The 22,412-nt window shown below is 53.5% G+C and overlaps 1 protein-coding gene across 1 annotated transcript; it reads left to right on the top strand.

The window, feature by feature from the left end:
• Nucleotides 1-6,476: 6,476 nt before the first annotated feature.
• ALS2CL (ALS2 C-terminal like) lies at nt 6,477-21,644 on the top strand. The gene is made up of 25 exons (XM_049777439.1): nt 6,477-6,915; nt 8,062-8,254; nt 8,504-8,569; nt 8,780-8,948; nt 9,207-9,338; nt 9,773-9,892; nt 10,837-10,895; nt 11,014-11,080; nt 11,942-12,138; nt 13,248-13,313; nt 13,421-13,519; nt 13,621-13,782; nt 14,302-14,413; nt 14,757-14,834; nt 15,477-15,607; nt 16,187-16,360; nt 16,533-16,629; nt 16,792-16,949; nt 17,790-17,855; nt 18,638-18,811; nt 19,691-19,733; nt 20,387-20,448; nt 20,532-20,681; nt 20,928-21,024; nt 21,285-21,644. The coding sequence occupies exons 1-25, from the start codon at nt 6,606-6,608 to the stop codon at nt 21,363-21,365; spliced, it is 3,063 nt and encodes a 1,020-aa protein (XP_049633396.1). The 5' UTR covers nt 6,477-6,605; the 3' UTR covers nt 21,366-21,644.
• Nucleotides 21,645-22,412: the final 768 nt, after the last annotated feature.

Here is a 22,412-nt window from a genome sequence, read left to right as displayed (position 1 = left end):
GAAGAGATAGCATGGAATAAGACATTTGCCTCTCATGCAGAAGGTCAGTGGTTCGAATCCCGACATCCCATATGGTCCCCTGAGCCTGCCAGGAACGATTTCTGAACATAGAATCAGGAGTAAACCCTGAGCACTGCCGGGTGTGACCCAAAAACAAAAAACAAAAAACAAAAACAAAAAATGTGGCTCTCAAAATAAATTTCAATCGTGGTTTTGTCGAGATTTGGCTCAGTTGAAAAAAAAAAAAGGTTGCTTACCACTGTCTCAAGGGACCATATGGGATATTGGGATTCGAACCACCGTCCTTCTACATGCAAGGCAAATGCCCTATCTCCATGCTATCTCTCTAGCCCCTGATGGTGTAACCTTAAAGCAAAGGAAAAAAACAGGTTGCATGACACACATGTATACTCCACCATGATGTGTTGTTCAATTGTGTATATGTATGGTGAGGCAGGAGCAAGAGGTACATAGAGGGTTTGCTGCAGAGGTAAAGGGCAAGTGGAACCTGCCTTTGGATATTAGCAGTGCCCCGGGGCTCCACCCGGCCGAAACTGAGGAGCTAGGAAAGAGGCTGGGCAGGCAGATCTTGCCCCATTTTGACAGAACCAAGCTTGGCAATGCCGTGAACTGACTAGTAAGTGGGACTAAATGTAGGAGGACTGGAGGACTGGCGCCAGCCCAGAGCTCAGCCAACATTCCAATCCCCTGGGTGTAGTTGAACAGGAAGTCTGGACTGTGGGGAGGAAGCTGAGCATAACTTCCCTTTCTTTTGTGAGGCCAGGTAGCATTGACTTCCCTCAGATACAAACACAAATGAGGAAACTGAAATCTTGAGAGGGAAAAGGAATGGCTCAGTGTCACCTAGCACATAGTCACAGCCCGATAGCCGAGGGCCATGTTCCAAATGGCCCTGGTTGTTGTAGGGCTAAGAACTGACATTCCAAAACCATCCTGTCCATCCACATGGAGAAGGACTCTCCATTCCAGCCTTTGACCAAGAGCCACAAACTCAGTGCTGGCCCACTTCTATGTTCCAAGGGCCCCACAGGTTTCCCCAGACCTTCCCCTGCAAATTCCCTTGTCTCCTCCATGGGGAAACTCCTTAGTCTATCAGGAAGGGGCAGAGTATAAGCAGCCCCTTCTGCCCATCTTTTCCCTTCTTCCTTTCAACCCTGTCTTTGGATGGGGGAGTGGACTCTTCCCCTAAGAGATATCAACTATAAAAGATAGCATGGAGGTAAGGCGTTTGCCTTTCATGCAGAAGGTCATTGGTTCGAATCCCAGCATCCCATATGGTCCCCCGAGCCTGCCAGGAGCAATTTCTGAGCTTGGAGCCAGGGAGGAACCCCTGAGCGCTGCCGGGTGTGACCCAAAAACCAAAAAAAAAAAAAAAAAAAGGAGATATGGAAGTGAAGGGCCAGAAGGTGACTGGCTCCTTTGTTACAGGCTTAAACCTTTGATCCATTCCCCTTTCTGGGCCTCAGTCACCTTTTCCAAGGTCGTATGTGCTGGCACAGATAACCACCATGTTCCACGGTCCACTGGGTCATGTTCTGAGCCAGGAATGGGAGCAGAGGGGCTGACCACCTCCCCAAGATCACACAGAGAGAGTGACAGCGGGCTGCCTTGGTTTACCTCCCCCATTTCCACAAGTTCCCTAAACTCAACCCACACTCCACTGGTGCTGGCCTCTGAAACTTGGCATAGGTCAGGAAGGTCATGGGGCTGCAGCCCAGGCCTGCACAACTTCAGAATCTGTGTGCAGCAGTGTGTGCAGAGTTATGTGCGTCTGGGAAGCTTTTGCCTGAAGCATGAGCCCTTGGCATGAGTGTGTGAGGACATGGCTGAGGAACTTCCCCCCTGCCATAGGCCTCTGATCCCAGGAGCCTTCCGAGCCCTCAAGAAGCCAGTGAAACCTCAGGAAAACTGTTCAGGGCCCAACTAATAGCACAGCAGTAGGGCCTTTGCCATGCACAGGGCCAAGCCGGGACCGACCCAGGTTCGATCCCTGGCATTCCATATGATGTCCCAAACCTGTCAGGAGTGACAGGAGTAACCCCTGAGGGCCTCTGGGTGTGGCTCAAAACCCCAAAAGTAAACAAATAAATAAATGAATAAATAAATAAATGTTAAAAAAAAAAAGGAGGAAAGCCTTTCAGCTCTAGAGCAGACTGAGCAGCGTCCAGACGCCTAGGAGGCTCCTGGGCCAAGGAGAACCGTGAGGCATGAGGCTGAGGGGCGGGAAGTTGGAGCCCAAGGGACGTTCCATTCCAAAGCTAACAGGACGGGGACTGATGACCTAGGGGCGTGGCTAATGAACGTGGGCGTGGCTTATGCTTCTGGGGGCGGGGCTAAGTGACCTAGAAGCGGGGCTGAGGAGCCTAGCACCGTTTCCAGCTGAAGGCGGCTGAGAAGGGAGGCCGAGGAGCCACAGGACGAGCCATGGGCGCCTAAGGGGGCGTGCCCGAGGGGCCTGGGGGCGTGGCCTAGAGTGAACTCAGGGGCGGGGCACTCTGAGTGGTTGTGGCGCGGCGCTGAGGAAAGAGAGGCGGGGCTGAAGGGGCGGGGCGGGGCTTTAACGCTCAGGGGGCGTGTCTTAGGCGCCATGGGGCGAGGCGTCGGCGCTGGGGAGCGAGCGAGAGGCGGGGCCGTGAGCGCTCAGGGGGCGTGTCCTCGGCGCCAGGGGGCGGGACTTAGGCGTTTGAGCGAGAGGGGCGGGGCGTTAACTTCCAGGGGCTTGTCCAATGGGCGGCGCTGAGGAGCGAGCAAGAGGCGGGGCCGAGGAGCCGAGGGGCGGGGCGTTAGCACCAGGGGGCGTGTCCTTGGCTCCTAGAGGCGGCGCCGAGGAGAGAGCGAGCGAGTCGCCTCGACCCGCGCGCCCGGGGCGGCCGGGAGCTCCCGAGGCCGCGCTGCCACAGGTAAGGCTACGTGGACGCCCGCGCGCTCTTCCCTTCAGGTAGGACGTTCTTCACCACCAGCAGAACCTGGGACGCCGCCGCCCAGCGAGAGCCCCTCGCTTCTCTCTCCTCACGGCGCCTCCACACAACTCCCTCGAGGCCTCGGCGGAGTGGAGCTTCCTTCAGCCCTGGGCTCGCTCCCACGTTTGGGGCTCGTTTGGGGCTCGGGTCCGAGCGTTAGTGGCCTGAGGAGACCCTGTCAGGGCTTCAGGAGTGAGAGCGCCAGGCGCGCCTGGAGGCCGTCTCGGCTGTCAGCGGGAGGTGACGCCCCATCGAGTGACGCCCCACGGAGGGGGAGAAGAAGCTCAGGACAACTCCCAGGTGAAGAAGGAAAAAGTGCCTGAGGAGAAAGGAAAAAGGGCTGAGGAAGAAGAGAAGCCGCCGAACCTGCAACCAGAGACTGGCAGAGAATGGAATTGGGGGACGTGGAGGGGCTGAGGCCCAGCCAGCATTCGCATTCGCAGCTCATAGATTAGAAGCTCTGAAACATCTGGGCAGAGGTGTCTTCTACTATAGCTTATACTGTTCCAGGAAATTCCATTCGCAGCTCATAGATTAGAAGCTCTGAAACATCTGGGCACAGATGTCTTCTCATATAGCTTAGACTATTCTAGGAAATTCCATTCGCAGCTCATAGATTAAGAAGCTCTGAAACATCTGGGCAGAGGTGTCTTCTAATATAACTTAGACTATTCCAGGAAATTCTATTCGCAGCTCATAGATTAGAAGCTCTGAAACATCTGGGCACAGATGTCTTCTCATATAGCTTATACTATTCCGCCCCGAGACATCTGGGTGCAGGGGAGAGAAGTCAGGGTGCAGCCTGAGGGGGGTTCAGCTGTGACACTGCAGTCAGTGCCCCCCTCCTCAGAGCACAGTCCTGGCCCCTCTACCTGAATCTGGGCCTGCTGGTAGATTGAGGAAGCAGCTGCCTTGCAAATAGAACTTCCATGCCATGCAGACCAGGAAATTCCAGAGCAGGTGCCATAACAGGGTGTGGCCCCCAGGACTTGAGGGGCCTCGGAGAAGGCCAGGGAGGCCTCCCGTGACCCTGGCTCGGAAGGACCCAGCGTGGACAGGGGCCAGGAATGCGGAGAACGAAGCAGGTCTGACTGCTTGGTTGGTAGATCGCCACAGGGACAGAGTGTTGACTCACCTGGGCATGACAAGACTGGCCAATGATATCCTCGCCCTGCCCTCTGGTGAGCGTCAAGGCTGCCTGAGAAGGCGGGAGGGAGGCAGGAATGTGCTGTGTGCCCTCGGGTGAGTCGCTCAGCTTCTCTGAGTCACCTAGCTCAGGTGAACCTAGTGTAGCTGAGGACCAGGCGCTTGAAGCCCAGGCCCGGAGCCATGCATATGCTCTGATCTCTCCTGGTCATCCTTGACCTCAGTTTCTCTATATGTACATATTGTGTAGACTCCTAGCAGGGAACCTAGAACTAGGTGTGAGAGAGGTAGGGAGGCTGCACCTATGATCAGAGCACTGTAGTTTGAGAGGAACCATCCAGTGACCCCTATGTTTAGGCTCAGCACCTCTCCTCCCCTCCACCTGCTCTCTGTCATCCTTTTGTACATTCTCATCCCTGTCTTCACTCCAAAGCTCCACTCTCCCCTCCCAGACACTGTGACTGCTTGCTGAAGTTAGGGCTCCCATTGGGGGGTTCTAGATCATGGAAGGTTGCAGTGGAGTCAGTAAGTTTTCTAAGGGGGAGGGTCAGGCTGCTTGCAGAGGTCAAGAAGGCTGAGGACCAAAGCCATCCTCAATTCCCTCCAGCAATTTTGTGCTTTTATGAGGAAATTACTTTCTTTTTGTTGTTGTTGTTTTTTGTTTTTTGGGCCACACCTGGCGTTGTTCAGGGGTTACTCCTGGCTGTCTGCTCAGAAATAGCTCCTGGCAGGCACGGGGGACCATATGGGACACCGGGATTCGAACCAACCACCTTTGGTCCTGGATCAGCTGCTTGCAAGGCAAACACCGCTGTGCTATCTCTCCAGGCCCGAAGAAATTACTTTCAAAAGCTCTGACCCACTTCATAGACTTAGTCCTCATTTCTCAAAGGAGGTGATGAAGCTCAGACAGGAACAGGGTGGTGGGTAAGCCAGGCAGTGTGTAAGTTGAATCAGGGGGTTAGAAGGGGTCCTGTGAGAGTAATTGGGGTGTGGACAGTGGGTCTGGGCTAAGCGAGCAGTCAACCCCATGAGGAGAGGGGTTTGGGGTAAAGCTTGTTGTGTGTGTAGAGGCACTGCTACAGGTGGGCTGCCTGCCCCCCCCCCCCCAGGTGAATGTGGAGGTTGTCCAAGGCTCCCCAGAGTGGGGTGTTTACTTCCCTGGCTGTCCTGTCTAGTTTCTCATCCATATCTACCATCCAGGCCCCATCCTCCTCTGAAGTACTTCCTGTCAGCCTACACCCCCAACTGACTGCCAGCTGAGGGAGGAGAGGCCATCCTGGAAAGGGCCCTTGCAGTTTAGCACTTTCTGAGCTATGGACCCAGATCACACTAGCTGGCTACACCCTCAACTCCAGTCTGTCCCCTCACTCCAGGAGCAGGGCTTGGGGCTGGCAGTGGCCACTGGAGGGAGAAGGACGCTGTCTCCAGTCATTTCCCCTTCCTGCCCCTCCTGCTGCAGGCCTCTCCCTCCTACAGCCTCAGCAGCAGGAAAGGTGGGGTTTTAATGCCTGGGCCGGCCTTTGGCCAGAGTGCTCAGACTCCTGTCCATTCTGCTTTCTAGCCAGTTCCCCAGGAGTCAGGGGCTCTGTCGGGGCCTGGGTGCCATATTGTCTTCCTGAGGTAGAACGGGGAAGACCAGCCCCCCTTAGGTCTATAGGTCTGCCTGGGTTACTTGTTGATGCACAGCTGTTTTGTCTTTAGTCCAGCCCAGGTCAGCTAACTACAGGCCTCAGGAGAGAGGCAGCATTCGCAGATCATAGATTAGAAGAATTTATAATACTCAGCTCTGAGATATCTGGGCACAGGCCTGGGAGGCTGGGGGATACTGTCTGATTAGAGACTGTGGCCTGATTGTAGGGTGGGTTTTGAGCCAAACCCCCAAACTTCTATGTTCAGCAGTCAGGAGGTAATACTACTGGCAGAGGTCACTCACAGTCAGTCTACAGCTTTGGCCTGCCACCCTCATGGCCCCCAGATACTGAGTGGGGCACATCCAACAGGATCATTTGGGGGAGCCCATGCTGACCTCACCTCACCTTCTCTGCTTCTTTCACCCAAGCCTTCTCCCCAGCTCTGATTCTGGGTTCTCTCACTCCTCTATGGCTCTTCTACACTTCCCACTTAAGGAATTTTTATTGGGCATCCATGGAACCCAGGCCCTCAGACCCATGAGCCTTTGTTCTGTACCTCTTTCACTTCCGTGCTTTTTTCCTTCCTGATCATTTTTCATGGCTTCAGCTAGGAGTTGTCGTGTCCCCCACCCCCACCCCTGTTCCCTCAGATCTATCTTACTTACAGCCCACTAGTGCCATATGGAGTCTGAACTTGTCCTTGTTTCCTGAATCAAGAAACACTGGGGCCTGGCCAGAACGTCACTGGATGTTACCCTGAGTCTTGGTGCACCATGATTGGTGTTGGGAAGAAAAGAATTAGTGGGTCTAGGGCTGGACTGGAGAGTGCCTGCTTTCTAATTGTATGGCGATTCTCCCACCATCTCCTTTAGGCTCCCTTTTCACCAAATCGGGCAGCAGGCAGGGTCCTACATGTTCAGCATTTCTTTTCAAAGTGGCCTGGGTTCACTATGTGATTCCCATGCTGGATGGCTCTTGCTTCTGGGCACACAGCCTGAGGGGAGGTACTGATCTGTGCCCTTTTGCTCCTCCAGGACCCAAACCCTACATGATGTGCAGTCCCCAGGAGATAGACCTGCTGCGGCTAGAAGAAGTCTTCTCAGCCACCCTTGACCGCATCAATACCCTCATTCTCCAGCCCCTGCTTACGACTGGTGAGTCTGGGCTCTGCCAAGGGGCCCTGAGGTCTGGAGTCCTACCTGGTGAGACCTTCTAAACTCTCAGCCTCAACAATGAGCAGAGACTCAGGGTATCAGCCACTTCTTGAGACCAGGGCCTTGTATCTGGCTATTCCCTTCTCAAAGGCATCCTGAGGGGAGCAAGTCCTGGGCCCAGTTCTAATGCATGTATATCTGTACAGAGTGCTGTGCTACCTCTCTCAAGGTGCATGCCTCGGTTCTCTTCCTGAGTTTACATTATGAGGACACAGGAGGTCTAGTTGTTTTCTTTTGCGCGCGCGCGCGTGCGTGCGTGCGTGCGTGCGTGCGTGCGTGCGTGTGTGTGTGTGTGTGTGTGTGTGTGTGTGTGTTATGGTGAGGGGAAGCATACCTGATGGTGCACACAGGGCTTATTTCTGGCTCTGCTCATGGATCACTCCTGGCAATGTTCAGGGACCATATTTAGTGCTGGGATCAAACTTGGGTAAGCTGCATGCAAGGCAGTACCCTAGCTGCTGTATTATCTATTGCTCTTGCCCTCATAGTTATTCCTTTCAGTGTAGGTCTTGGCCAGAACTTTAGTACAGTGGGTAGGGTATTTGCCTTGCACATGGCTGACCAGGTTCAATCTCTGGCATCCCATATGGTCCTCTGAGCACAATCAGGAGTGACTCCTTAGAGCCAGGAGTAAGCTCTTACCACTGCTGAGTGTGGCCCCAAAACCAAACCAAACAAATAAATAATGTGGTTCTCACTTATGACTCAAAAGTTCTGGGGTAGTTACTTTCTTATCAGGGATCTGTCCATGCCAAATGTCTTCTGGAATACAAGGGACTAACCCCCACCCCCTTCCAGTCCTGAAGATGCTCAGAGGTGGTGGGAGGACTTAGTGTACTTTGCCCTGCTTAGGATAGACTAAGAATGGGAAATGTGCCCTGGTTCTTCCCCAGGTGCTGCCCACCATTCTTGCCTGGCTGAGCTCTGGTCTGGTCCCAAACACCAAAAGGACACAGAACCCTGTCTATAGTTCCAGGGCTGAGGGTATGGCTGACAGCTCCTGGGGAGTCTCTGCAGGGTCCCTGGGAATGGTGGAAGCCAAGCCAGCTTTCCTTTACTTGTACCTGTGCTCTTGCCCATCTCTAGAGCCCTCAGATTCAGCGGGCAGAGAGTGCCTGCAGCTATTGCAGCAGCTGCACCAGAGTGCCCAGCAGCTCTGGGAAGTGACTGAGGAGAATGTGCGTGCACTGCAGGAGCGGCTGCGCTGCCCGACCACCATTGCCCTCGAGTCCCTGTCCTTGCTTCGAGGAGCTGAACGGATTCTGCAAGTCCACATGGAGTAAGACTGCTAAGTGCTAGGACTCTGGGATGTACCTGGACATTGCAAGCAATAGGGGCCCAGCCGACAGTGGGTGGGGTTTGGCTTAGAGGTGGCCTCAGTGGGATGGACCACGGGGTCTGTAATCTAGACCAGAATCCTGTGTAGGTAAATGGTCCAGTGTCCCAGGGTCCAGACTAGCCCTATCACAATGCAGGGTGTTTGAATCTCAGCTGAGGCTGGCCTGAAGGTATATGGCGCTTTCTGCAGGTACATCAACTCCTACACAAACTGCGTGGTGGCCCAGGCCTTCCAGAAGATGGCCAAGAGGAGGAGGTGAGCACAGGCTGCTGTGGGGACCCCAAGAGAGTGGGGCGCTGATGTCTCTTAACTTTCCACTGACTCACCTTGGAAGAGAAGCAGAACCAAGTCTTGTGAAGTGGGATGGGAGCCAGACAAACACTAGTGGCGGGTGCACTCCTACTTGGGGTGGGGGCTTATGCTTGGGTCTGGGCTGGGAGTGAGAGATTTGTTCTTCTCTTCCAGCAACCAGTACTGGCGGGGTCAGCGGAAGGTTCTGCGGAAGCTCCTGTTTGGTGGGAGCTCAGAGGGCCCTGTGGGCTCCACGTTGGTGCATGCCCTGCGCCAACCTCTCACCCATCATGTGCAGCAATATGTACTGCTTCTTCTAAGCCTCGCGGACACCATCGAGGAGGTAGGCAGCTGAGAACCCAGTATTTTAGAAGGATCATGCCCTGCCTTTGGGAGGTGAGGAGACCTCTGAGGAGTGAGGAGCAGGGACACAGGAGTGCGGTGGAAGCTGGGTCCAAGACATACAGATACAGTGGGTGGGGCCAGGGGATGAGACACAAGCCAAAGGTCTAGCTTGGGGAACCCCTTCATGAAGGAGAGGAGAGCAAAGGGGCTTATTCCCAGCCTCCTGTTGAGCTACCATCCAGAGCTCTTTCTGCAGTGTCACCCAGCCCGAGAGTGGGTGGTGCATGCGGCCACCATCTTTGGGAACCTCCAGTCCTTCATGAAGCAGGCTCTGGATGAAGCTGTGGCAACGCAGACCCTCTGGCCCACCTTGAGCAGCCGGGTGAGGGTGAGTTGATGACGTGAGGGTTGGCTAGGGAGGGAGTTCCTATGGGGCAAGAATTTGCAGGGTAGCTGGAACTGCTTGCTTTCCGTTCCTGCCTCAGTTTCTTCATCCAGAAGGAGTGAGAAAGGCTCTAAGACAGCAGTTGGCAGAATCAACTTCTCTCCAGGGACATCACCCCAATTTGCTGTCTCCCAGGGGGGTGTCACCAGTGCCCTGAGAGACTGTGCCAGGTTCTGGTCCAGAAGTAATTAGGCTAGGTGACAGTGATTAGAGTTGACATAGAGTCAAGGACAGCAGTACCTGGGTGAGAGCTGGGGGCCCATCTGTGTGACCTGAGGAGACCCTGGAGTGCAGGGCTGTGATGAGGGTAACACAGCTGCAGGAAGCAGGCCGAAATGGCCTGGATAGGGGTATTGAGCTCCATCCTTACCTCCCAGGAAGCACTGTACAGCCCCACTCGCCGACTCCTGCAGGACAGCCTGGATATGCCGGTGACTGTCAGTCCATTACGGGCTGACCGTGTGCTGCTCTTCCATGACGCCCTCATCCTGCTGCAGGTCTGTAAGGGACTGACACAATCTTGGGCCATGGGGGGCTGGAGGCTGGTAGAAGGAGAGGAAAGACATAAGAAGATGATAAGTTTCCCCATAGAATCTTTCAGAGGGAAGGATGTTCCATGTACTGGTCCAGCCATTAGCAGGGTTGATCCAACCATTTCAGGTTGAGAAAGCAGTCACAGCCACATGCTGGGTGATAAGAATAGAATGAAGGGCCGGGCAGTGGCGCTGGAGGTAAAGGTGCCTGCCTTGCCTGCGCTAGCCTAGGACGGACCGCGGTTCGATCCCCCGGCGTCCCATATGGTCCCCCAAGAAGCCAGGAGCAACTTCTGAGCGCATAGCCAGGAGTAACCCCTGAGCGTCACAGGGTGTGGCCCAAAAACCAAAAAAAAAAAAAAAAAAAAAAAAGAATAGAATGAGCCTTAAAAAGAGTGTGGTTTGGGGCCCGGAGAGATAGCACAGCGGCGTTTGCCTTGCAAGCAGCCGATTCAGGATCAAAGGTGCTTGGTTCGAATCCCGGTGTCCCATATGGTCCCCTGTGCCTGCCAGGAGCTATTTCTGAGCAGAGAGCCAGGAGTAACCCCTGAGCACCGCCGGGTGTGGCCCAAAAACCAAAAAAAAAAAAAAGAGTGTGGTTTGGTGGCTTCATGGGAAGGCAGGAGGAGTCTTGGTTTTGTCTGCAAGGCTGTTGGGGCCACTTTGTATTGCCAGAAGACCCCTTTGGTGACTTGATGGGGCAGGGTATGGAAAGAGGAGCCTATCTCTGATTCTCAGGCAGTGAGAAGGAGGAGGTGGAGGAGCTGCCCCCAGGTTTGGTTCCTGGAAGGCTGTGAGGGACTCAGCTGTAGGCATGCAGAGGGCCTGGGAAGTAATGACTAGGGATCAGCTGAATAGGTAAGCTTCTCTGGCCTGGTCCTGGATGACACCTGTGTTCCTTCCTCCAGGGTCATTATGTCCACACCTTTGATCTGAAGCTGGTATGGGTGGATCCTGGGCAAGACCGGTGAGCAGCCCCTTCCACTGATATACCACTCTCATGCAATCACACTTAGCCCTAGTCTCCAGCTCACCAATTCCTTCCTGCCTCTGCTAAGGTGGGTCCTCCTCTTATGTCTGTTTAGGCACGTGTTACACCTCCTCACACCTGAGGAAGAGCTGTTCTTCTATGCCAAGGATCCTCAGGGCCAGGTGAGAGGCATGAAGTGGAGTTGGAAGTAGGGAAGGTGCAGAGTGCAGAGTCAAGCCCACCACCATGGAGGGCTCAAGGGACCATGGTCTGGTGGCTCAAAGAGAGCTGGGAATGGGGCCAGAGAGATAGCATGGAGGTAGGGCATTCGCCTTGCATGCAGAAGGACGGTGATTCAAATCCTGGCATCCCATATGGTCCCCTGAACCTTCCAGGAGCGACTTCTGAGTGTTGAGGCAGGAGTAACCCCTGAGCGCTGCTGGGTGTGACCCAAAAACAGAGAGAGAGAGAGAGAGAGAGAGAGAGAGAGAGAGAGAGAGAGAGAGAGAGAGAGAGAGAGAGAAAAGGAGAAGAGAAGAGAAGAGAAGAGAAGAGAAGAGAAGAAGAGGAGGAGGAAGAGGAAGAGGAGAAGAAAGAAAGAAAGAAAGAAAGAAAGAAAGAAAGAAAGAAAGAAAGAAAGAAAGAAAGAAAGAAAGAGAGAAAGAAAGAAAGAGAGAGAGAGAGAAAGAAAGAAAAGAAAGAAAGAAAGAAAGAAAGAAAGAAAGAAAGAAAGAAAGAAAGAAAGAAAGAAAGAAAGAAAGAAAGAAAAAGAGAGAAAGAGAGAAAGAGAGAAAGAAAGAAAGAGAAAAAGAAAAAGAAGAAAAAAAAGCCAAGATTGCTGATTCAAAGATCCTGTCTGGCTCTCTGGAAAATGGCAGGTGAAATCTCAGCCTGGATAAAGGGTCCTGCAGAGCAGCTGGGTGTCCCCTCACCAAGTCATGGAGTAGGGTTGGAGCTGAGGAGTAGAAGGCATGGTTTCTGGAAACCAGAAAGCTTCTTAGAGGGGCTGCTTCCTGTTTCAAAGACTTTCCTGTCCCTTTCAGGCAATCTGGCAGTGGAAGATCACCCGGGCTGTGTGCCAGGCTCTTTGTGGGCAGAAGGACTTCCCAGTGCTGGGGGAAGGCCTGGAACTCCCTGAGGCACCTGCCAGCCGCTGTGTGCCATACACTTTTCGTGCTGAGGGCCGGCTCTGCCAGGCCACCTACGAGGGAGAATGGTACAGGGGCAAGCCCCACGGCAAGTGAGTGGTGGCTGAGTGAGGAGTACAGCCCAGGTGGGCACCCTGGAGTATAGGGGCTATGGAATGGATGAGACCTTTAATCTTAGAATGAGGGAGGGGGGTTAGGCAGCACCTATGTAGTGTGACTTTCTAGAATATGAAACAATGGGGGGTTATCTGTGGTTCCTTAGTCAGTACTCACTGTCCCCAGAGGCTCTGGTACACCAGATCTGTCCCCATACTTGCATGTCTAGTGACCTTGATGGTAGCCGACAGCCAATGCAGCTGCTTCTAGGGTCTCAAGAAGGAGGGAAGGAAAATGATTCTGCTGTGTAGGAAGCATAAAGTGGGAATGGCCATAGCTGTTCTATCTCCATTAATGCTAACCAGATACACCGGGAGTGAGTTGATCCCCACATTTGTGGCAGGAGTGAAAACCCAGAGACAAGCACAATTTTTCTGAAGCCTCAGGACAGAGCACAGGAAGAGGCTGACCTCTGTGGCCAGTCTTCATGACCCCACAGGCAGGTCAGCTCTTACAGAACATGGCCCTTGCCCTGTGCTATGGGAGAAATCTAGTCTCATGTTCCTGGAGCTTGTTGAGATTATGCCCCTAAACACATCCATTCATTTCTGGCCTGTGCCCAGGTTGGGCTCAAGGAAGCCTGTGGGTGAACATTGGAGAGGGGAGTGACTCCATTGACTGGCATTTGGCTTGAGCCTGAAGTTATTTTTTTGTTTTTGTTTTTTGTTTTTTGTTTTTTTTGGGCCACACCTGGCTGTGCTCAGGGGTTACTCCTGGCTGTCTGCTCAGAAATAGCTCCTGGCAGGCACGGGGGACCATATGGGACACCGGGATTCGAACCAACCACCTTAGGTCCTACACTGGCTGTTTGCAAGGCAAACACCGCTGTGCTATCTCTCCGGCCCCGAGCCTGAAGTTTTGACTTGAGCTTCCTGGAGGGCTCTGCCCGTGGGGAGTGGGGAGTGCCCAGTAGGTTGTAAGGGCAGTTATGCCACTTGTCACTGATCTTAGGGTTGAGGAGCTGCATGGGGCAAGCTTGAGGCAAAAATAAGACCTTTGAGATCTGAGTGTTGAGGGGTATTCTGATGGCTCCACTGTGTTCCAGGGGAACCCTGAAGTGGCCTGATGGGCGGAACCATGTGGGAGATTTCTGCCAGGGACAAGAGCACGGGTAAGACTGAGCAACTACTGGCATGTGTGGTTGGAGGGACCTTTGAGGGAGAGTTGGGTCAAGGGCTGTGCCCTCTACTGCCTCCCTCTTTGCCTGCCCATTCACAGCTTTGGCATCTGCCTGGTACCCCGGGCCTCTGAGGACAAGTTTGACTGTTACAAGTGCCACTGGCGGGAGGGCAGCATGGATGGCTATGGCATCTGTGAGTAAGTGCACCCTGGCCTGCTAGCAGGGAGTGGGGGCTCTAGGCTGGGCTGCCTGCTGGACTGAACTCTGTGAGGGAGCATCAGTCTCTGTATCCACCCAGGTACAGCACTGAGGAGGTGTACAAGGGCTACTTCCAGGAGGGCCTGAGGCATGGATTTGGAGTTCTTGAGAGTGCCCCCCAGTCCCTTCACCCCTGCAGATACACAGGCCACTGGAAGAGGGACCAGAGGAGCGGCTATGGTGTAGAGGAGGATGGAGACAGGTGAGCCACAACCACATGGACCCTCTTATACCTACTGACTAAGCATGGGCTCCCTCACTTCCTGTTAATGCAGACCTGCTGTAGTTCAGCCATAGGGAACCTTGGCTCCTCCACCAAGGAGCTGTGAGCCCTTCACTTATGCTGATGGGTGGGTTGGACCCACATTGGATCTCACCCCAGGATCTCATTGGGACTAAGGCAAGAATACTAGGCTGATCTTTGGATTATTTCCACCACCACCACATTACCACGTTCTGCCACTGCTCCACAGTATTCCCTTCTGCTCTTTTAGGCCCTTGCACATCCCCACATTCCTTGTTCATTTCTTGTTCTCTGATCTGAACGTGTGTGTGCATTCCTCCTGGGGTCCCCCACCCCTGTTCCTCTCGGGGATCCTGACTGCAGTGGATCCAAGCCATATCATTGCTTCTTACAGCCGCATCCTGTACCAGCAGAATTAACAGAAGGTGTGTGGGGGTAATTCTGATCCAACTCTTACAATGTACCTTTCTCCCATAGGGGCGAGCGCTATATTGGTATGTGGCAGGCCAACCAGCGCCATGGCCCTGGGATCATGGTCACCCAGGCTGGTGTCTGCTACCAGGGTACCTTCCAGGCAGACAAAATGGTGGTGAGTGTGTTGAACCCCCGTGTGTCTGGACAATCCCCTCCCTGTATCATGACTGACATTCTGGAACCCCTTTCCTACAAGCTAAGCTGAGCCAGATCAGGGGTTGATGGGGCAAGAAATTGGGTTCCCAGTTGCTAGAGGGAGCCAGTATCTGAGCACCAACGGGGTCTGCTGTTATGATGGCTGTCTCTCCTCTGCTTTGTTTTGGAAGGGATGGAAGGAGGAGGAGAAGGGGGTTCAGTTCTGGGGGTACCCCTGGATCAGTGCCCCCTTCCTTTTTTCATCCTACCCTGGTCTCCAGCTCTTTCTCACCCACTGTCGTACTCTCCCACTCCTTTCCCAGGGTGCAGGGATTCTTCTCTCTGAAGATGACTACCTGTACGAGGGGATCTTTACCAAGGACCTGAGCCTCACGGGAAAGGTGAGGATCACTTCTGTCCACTGGGACCTCAACTATGAACTGTCACAGCATCTTAGACCCAGGGCTGTGGGGTACAGCTATGCATGAAGGGTGGGTGTCTCTTTACATGGGAAGGGCAGGCACTGTGTGAGCCAGGTGGGACTGTGCAACATACTTGTGTACGGGGACCTGTGGTTGTGTCCCCCTTTTCACAACTACCCTCAGAGCCTAGGCAGGAGTCCCAGAGTCCTTGTCCTGTTTGCATGTGTCCTGATTATCCTTACAGAAGACCTATGTGTCTGGATGGGAGACCTCCCCTTTGGCAGTGACACTGGGCCTGGTAGCATCTCAGGGAGAGCCTGGGGCCTGCCCTCTCCAAACCTCTGCCAACCTCACAGTGGGGCTGTTCTTCTTTCACCTTGTGGGTGTCTCCTGCCCACCTCCTCCTGCTGAGATGAGCCCCTGGGCAACAGGCATGGCAGTTGGTGGGGACCTGCTGGAGTGGGGAAATAGGAGCCCCTTGAGTGGGACTGATGGAAGGTATAGGGGCACTGATTGATCACTGGCCTTTGGGAGCTGGAGGCATGTAGCGTGCCAGAAGTGGCTGAAGAGCATCTGGACAGAGGCAGCAGCAACATTCACTGCATGGATTCCATCCTCCAGGGCAAGATAACTTTTCCCAATGGCTTCACCCTGGAGGGTTCCTTCGGCAGTGGGATGGGGAGAGGACTACACACACAGGGCATACTAGACACTGCTGCCCTTCCTCCTGACCCTAGTAGCACCAGCAGGAGGTAAGAGCCTCAGGGCTTCCATCTATGTGCTCCTGGGAGACGGGAGATGGGGGGTGAGGAGAGCGCACTCTGTGTCTCGCTTCAGGACATTATGTATGCTTCTCCCCAACAGCAGAAGCTGTATTATAGATGGCAAAGCTCAGGAGCAGGGTCCAACCTGGGTGGGGTGCAGGGCAGACAACTGAGTGAGACCCCAGAGGCTGTGTTGTTCAACAGCAGCTCTAACAAGCATCTGGCCAAGATCAACCACAGCAGGTCCACACTTAGGCGGGAATAAGGCAGCGGGAGAGAGCAGCGGGATCCTATGGCAGGAGAATTGTGGGCATTGCACTCTCTCTGGTCAAGATCCCATATGAGGATTTGACTCTCCAAATTCTTCTGCTTCCTTTCTAGGGCTCCTTATGCTCTCCTGAGGGATTTTTCTGCCTCTCTCCCTATCCTCCACCCCAGTCCCACCCCAGTTTAAAGCCTCTTTGTCTCCCAGTACGTTATATCTTTCCTGAGCCCTGACTCTGCGTGTTCCCCCCACCCAATGCCACCACTCCATGATACATGCTGCCCCCACCCTCTTCATTGCAGGCAGTTGGGCATGGGTGCCTTCCCAGTGGAGAGCCGTTGGCAGGGTGTCTATAGCCGCTTCAGGGACTTTGTGGCTGCTGGCTGCCCTGGGGAGCTACAGGAAGCCCTGCTGGGTTTCCACGTGCCCAGCTCGAGGGAGCTGCGCCAGTCTCAGGAGTATCTGTGCTGTGAGCGGTGAGTCCTGGTCATTTGTGTACACATGTTTACATAGTGTGTGCTCTTGTGTGTGTGCATGTACACCTCTACATATGTCCACCTGGGGTTGAGTGGGTCAGAAGGAAGGCATCTAGAGGTGTCCAGCCTGAGATAGGTATGGATAGAAACTAACACATACTTTTTGCCCCAGGACCTGCCCTGAGGATAGTGTGAATAAGATGGAAGATTTCCTGGAGGAGCTGCTGCAGTACCAGGAACCTGAGGCCCTGCAGCAGTGTCTCAGGAAGGTGAGACTCCCCAAGAGAGAGCCGCCCTCTGCCTGCAGAGGACCCTAGGGTTCTCCTATGAGGCCTCAGAACACCCCTCTGGGGAGCCATCTTGGGGTCTTTTCTGGGCATGCTGGACCCCAGCTCCTGGTGTTGAGCACCCTCTTTGTTGCCTCCGCACAGGCTCTCAGCAATCCACTGCACCCCCTGGGAAAGCTGCTTCGAACCCTGATGCTGACCTTTCAGGCCACCTATGCAGGCATTGGGGCCAATAAGCATCTGCAGGAGTTGGCGCAGGAGGAAGTGAAGCAGCATGCCCGGGAGCTCTGGGCTGCCTATAGGTGAGCTTTGTGGCATAGGGCTAGCGCTGGGGCTCTGCTCTCCAGGGTTTGTGCCACCTGGTACTCAGGGTGAGAAGGTGCCGGTAACCTCTGTTCTGGATCCAGAGAGCGCTAAGGGTGCTGTCAGTGAGCAGCACTGTGTCATATCATGCCTTAAAGCAAACAATACTGTCCCCAGTGCTGGAATGATCTAGGGGTTCTCAGTAGCCTCAGGTACAAATGGGGCACTTTTCGTTTTTGAAAGACACTGAATGAGATATATATTTTTTGTTTGTTTGTTTTGTTTTTTTGCTTTGTTGTTTGTCATACCTGGTGGTGCTCAGGGATTACTCCTGGCTCTGCATTCAGGAATTACTCCTGGCACTGCTTGGGAAATCATTTGAGATGCTGGAAATCGAACCTGGGTTCGATTGCAAAGCAAGCACCCTATTCACTAAACTATCTTCCAAGCCCTGAATGATTGTTTTCTCTTTAAAAGCAGGTGGTAGCCCAATAAATTAGGAATCTTTGGTTAGGAGGTGGAGATGATGGTAAAACTCAATGGCAGCTGGAGTCCAAGCACAAGCCAGGCCCTGGTCTGTCCTTGGGCCCCGTCTCCTGTGCCAGCTGAGCTCATATCTCAGCACATATTTCTGACAGCCCTGGACTTGGCACTTTCTTCTTGAGGGGCTCAAGGATCTGGGCTGCCTTTCTATTCCCATAGTGACCACTGAGCTCTAGGTTCTGTGGTCCTGGGGGACAGAGTCTCTGGGCCCTGGAGTTGGGGATATGATGTCAAGGACAGAGCTCTAGCTAGGGAGGGACAGAAGGCCCATGGCCACCTCTCTTCTTGGCTTGCAGGAGTCTGCTACAGGTCGCCCTGCAGCACAAGGGCCAGATCCTGGAGGAAGAAGATGAAGAAACAAGGTGACTATGCCAGCCCCTGCTTGGGTACAGAAGCCTCTATGAAGGGCTTATACCTTTGCTCCTATGGCTTTTTTTGGAGTAAAGGGATTTTTCTATGAGTTCATGCAAATACACTTTGTTTATTGGTCATTTGAAGATTAGAATGACCTATGACCTTTGTTTCTCAAGCAACCCAGAATAGGGCCATGCCTTACCCATTAAATGCATCTCAGCCTTATCTCCCCCATTGCCTCCTGCCCCCTGGACACTGGGAAACTGAGCCTGAGGTCACAGGGAAAGAGCTAAATGGGTCTTTCCCAGAACCTGGAGACTTTCAGATTCTAGCCCTGAAGATTGCAGAAGCCTTTGTATGACTGCATGGCAGGCAGATGGGAAATAGAGTTGGATGTTGGGGAGCTTTTCCCCTCCAGTCCTGGGAAACCCAGGAAATAAGGAAACAGGTCAGTGTGGTTTGAGACAGCTGTTGAGCACTTTGAAGTGAGTTACTTATGCCCCCAGAGCCTGTCTTGCTTGTAATCAAATAGGATGCAAATTCAGACCCACTGGCCATGTGTCAAATACAGTCTCAGGAGCCATGTGAGCAAATACAGACCCACCAGCCACATTGGTAAAGTCAGAGAAGATAACAAAGAGACAAGAGCCATGAATATAAGAGGCCTTGGAGGCCTTGTAGGGGATGGAGGCTGGAGGTTGAAACCATTTGTCAGAGGTTAAGGAGCTTTGTGGGTTCTTGTGGTCCAGCCCCGCTGACCCTGCCTGTCCTGTCTCTCTCTCCCACACAGGGACCAGCAGGTGCACAGACTGGTGCTTCCCCTCATGCTGCCCAGCTTCTATTCAGAGCTCTTTACACTCTACCTGCTTCTGCATGAGCAAAAGGACGGGCGGTACAGTCAAGGCATCGCCAGCCTTAGCCTCTTCCCTGACACCAAATTGCTAGAGTTCCTGGATGTGCAAAAGTACGCCTGGCCTGCCTGGGGAGAACTAGAAGATGCCAGCTCACATAGAGAGTGCTGGGGGTGGGAGAGGGGATTTAATCTTGGATCTGGGCTGGCTCTACCACTGGAGAGAGGGAAACAATTGCCCTCATTCTCTGATGCTGGCTTGGGGGCATAGGCCCCTGAGCTGCCCACCCTCACTGGTATGACTGTAGCCCAGTGTGGTCAAATAAGGGGTGCGTTCCAGCCACTCAACCACTTTTCTTACATTTCTATGAGCAGTTCATCTTGGAAATGGAGTTGCCAACCTCTTTATGCTGGACTCCCTTCTCCACTGTTTCCATGTTATATGATGTGGCACCTTCATACCCCTGCTCGCCTACACACAATGGCTCTCCAAGTTTTGGGGATGTCTCCTCATTGTGTCTTCTCCAGCCTGACCCCCAGGACTAGCTCATAAGAGACCCTGGGCCTCCTGTATTGTCCCCATCTCCCTTGCAAATCCTAGTATCCTAGTATTTGCAGGCCAGAGAGCTTTTTATTTTTTGAGGGGAGGGTCACACCCAGCGGCACTCAGGAGTTACTCCTGGCTCTGTACTCAGAAATCGCTCCTGGCATTCTCGGGGGACCATATAGGATGCTGGGATTTGAACCAGGGTCCATCTTGTATTAGCCATGTGCAAGGCAAACGCCTTACCACTGTGCTATTGCTCTGGCCCCTAGAAGAGCTTCTTTCTGCATGAGTCTCCATTAGCCCCAGCCAGGTCCTCAGAATGCTTGAGGCCTGTTTCCTACACTCAGCCTTGCTGGGGCATGGGGGAAGGCCTTGGGACTAGCCTTTGAATAGCAAAACTTGCCCTTCCCCTGCCCCAGCCTTCTGTCTCACTTCTTTGATTTCAGGCATCTGTGGCCCCTCAAGGACCTCACTCTGACCACCAATCAGGTGAGAGGCCCTTACCCAGGCTGACTCAGGCCTGAGCTTGAGCAGGGCACCCTGAGTTGGCTCTGCTCTCCTTGAGTTCTCTGTCCCCTGATTGCTGGTGGGGCTGAGGAGAGCTGGGGTAGGCCAAGTTTGGGAAGGGAAGGGATGCCGCCTCCTCATACTTCCTCAAGGGACAGTGAGCAGCCAACATGGACCTATCATTTTTTGGCTCTGTGATCACAGAACTTTGTGCTTCAGGTTTTGTATCAACAAGGGCTTCCCTTGTGTGGGATGAGGGAGTAAATTGGGGCGTTGGGGGCTCATTGTTTCTGTTAGAAAAGTGTATTCATTCTTGGGCAAACTCTAGAGCAAGTGAGTTAGAACCAGATTTTGCTTTTCAACAAGCCCTTGGGTTGAGAGCCTCTGTCAGGCACTCAGAGGCTGTGGCCACCATAATTTTTCCTCTCCCATCAACCCTCCATCCTCCTGGAGCCCACTTTCTACTTCACAGTGGGCATACTGAGGCTCATGACAGAACTGTCATTTGCTCAGGGTGTTCCACTCTGCACAGGGCTAGAGCCAATGATCAGGCAGGTAGGGGGATGCATAGTAAGGTTGTAGCGGGGGTTGGAAGGGAGGTATGGCCTCATCCATCCTATTCTCCCACCACACAGAGACACTCCCTGGTCAGGGACAAGTGCTTCCTGTCTGCCACTGAGTGTCTGCAGAAAATCATGTGAGTATGCGTGGTCAGGAGAGAGGGGCAGGGAGAGGCTGTGAAACCAAGGGCCATAAATGAAGTGGGTTGCCTTGCTGCAGGACCACCGTGGATCCCCGGGAGAAACTGGAAGTGCTGGAGAGGACTTATGTGGAAATTGAGGCCACAGTATCACGGGTGCTGGGCCAGGAGCACAAGCTGCCCATGGATGACCTGCTGCCGCTGCTCATCTACGTGGTGTCTCGTGCTCGGTGAGTTATGGTGATGCTAAAGGGCTCCCCCTACCAGCAGTTCCCAACCTCTCTGGACCTATGAAAGACATAGAATTCCTTCAAACAGACACACAGATGAGGAAGTCGAGTTCCACAGAAAGGGGGTGTTAGTGTCTGAGGCCTCATGGGTGCAAGGAGCAGAGTTGGGTACATACCCCAGGTGTCCAGAGCTCCAGTTACTAGAGGCTTTCCCTGTGAGACCCTCTTCCTTATCGTCTCTTGCAGAATCCAGCACCTGGGAGCTGAGATCCATTTGATCCGTGACATGATGAACCCCATTCACACAGGGGGCCTGTACGACTTCCTGCTCACTGCCTTGGAGGTGAGGAGCCCAGCAGGGAGAGGACAGGGCCACAGGCCAGGTCACTGCCTCACACCAGACACCCCTCATAGTGAGCTCCCAGTGGGCCTTGGGGTCCTCACAGAGCTGGTCTTGTGCTGAATGAGGGAAGGGGTAGAGAAGGTTACAGCACCTAGACCCTGAATGTAATTATGTTCCCTGTGGAGGAAGACATAGGGTTGGACAAGAGGTGGGGCCCCTGAGCCAAGCCCCGCTGATCTCAGCTCCTGTCTCCCCTGCAGTCCTGTTATGAACACATCCAGAAGGAAGACATGCGGCTGCACCACCTGTCTGGCTGCTGGGGCTGCAAGGACCGCTGGTAACTCTGGATTCCTGACAAGGCAGGACTGAAAGGCCACTGTGAACTGCCCTAATGTGCAGCCTGACTTGGCCTCACAGCCCAGGGGCCGAGGGCAGAAGTAGCCTTGAGGATGAGGATCCTGCAGGAAATACCTCTGTGGCCCTCAGTTGGCGGCTTCCTGTGCCTAGTGACCTCTTCCCGAAGTATCTCCCAACCCCTGAGCCTTGTTCCTAAATTAATAGACCTAATGGGCCCTAGTGTGGCCATGTGTAAAATACATCTCTGTACAGGATCTTCTTGGGATAAACAACAGGCCTAATTCTGGAGTTTTCCTGGAGTCTGATTTTGTCTGTTGGACTGTAACTGAAATTCTTATATCACACTGCTTGCTGGCAATGGGCTCTTTTTCATGGGTGCCTCATCCCTCCCAAAGTCTCTCAGGGATCTGCCTCTTTCTTCTCTCAGTACTAAGGCCTCAGAGCCGCAGGGCAGAAACTACCAGGTGGACCCTGACCTCTCCCCTCATTAACTACACTTTAGGGGTGAAAACATAGGCTTCACAGCAGTCTACATCTCCCAGACAGAAAGGGGGTTGTGATGCGGCAGTGATGGAGAGTAGGAGAATCAGTGAGGGAAGCTCATCCAACCACTCCCCAAATGCCTGGTAAATGACACAGTGACATCTTTGCTGCAGGCAGGAAGAATGAGGCTGGGCCTCTCCTCTGACCACTAAGCCACTCTGGCTTAGCATCCTGCCAGGGATGGAAAAGAAGGGAGTCTTCGGCGATGTGTGAAGGACTTCGTCATTGTGCTGGAGGGGTGAGGTGGGTGACCCCAAGCTAAGCTCAGAGTGTCTGGGAGTCAGTTTCAGAGATATTCAGCCAGCCAGACTATATGGTTCAACTACTGAACCCAACGATGTGAAGCTACTCAGACTTATGGTGCTCTGGGGATCCTCCACCCCCGATCACTCCTAGAAGTGCTTAAGAAGTCATGGGGTGCTAGGGATTGAACTTGGGGTCTCACATAAGCAAGGCAGCCATGCTCCAGTGCTCTGAGTTATGCCCCA

Source organism: Suncus etruscus, chromosome 7 (genome assembly GCF_024139225.1).
Source record: "Suncus etruscus isolate mSunEtr1 chromosome 7, mSunEtr1.pri.cur, whole genome shotgun sequence".
NCBI lineage: Eukaryota > Metazoa > Chordata > Mammalia > Eulipotyphla > Soricidae > Suncus > Suncus etruscus.
The sequence above is the reverse complement of the archived record's forward strand: the minus strand, read 5'-3'. Positions and strand labels throughout refer to the sequence as shown.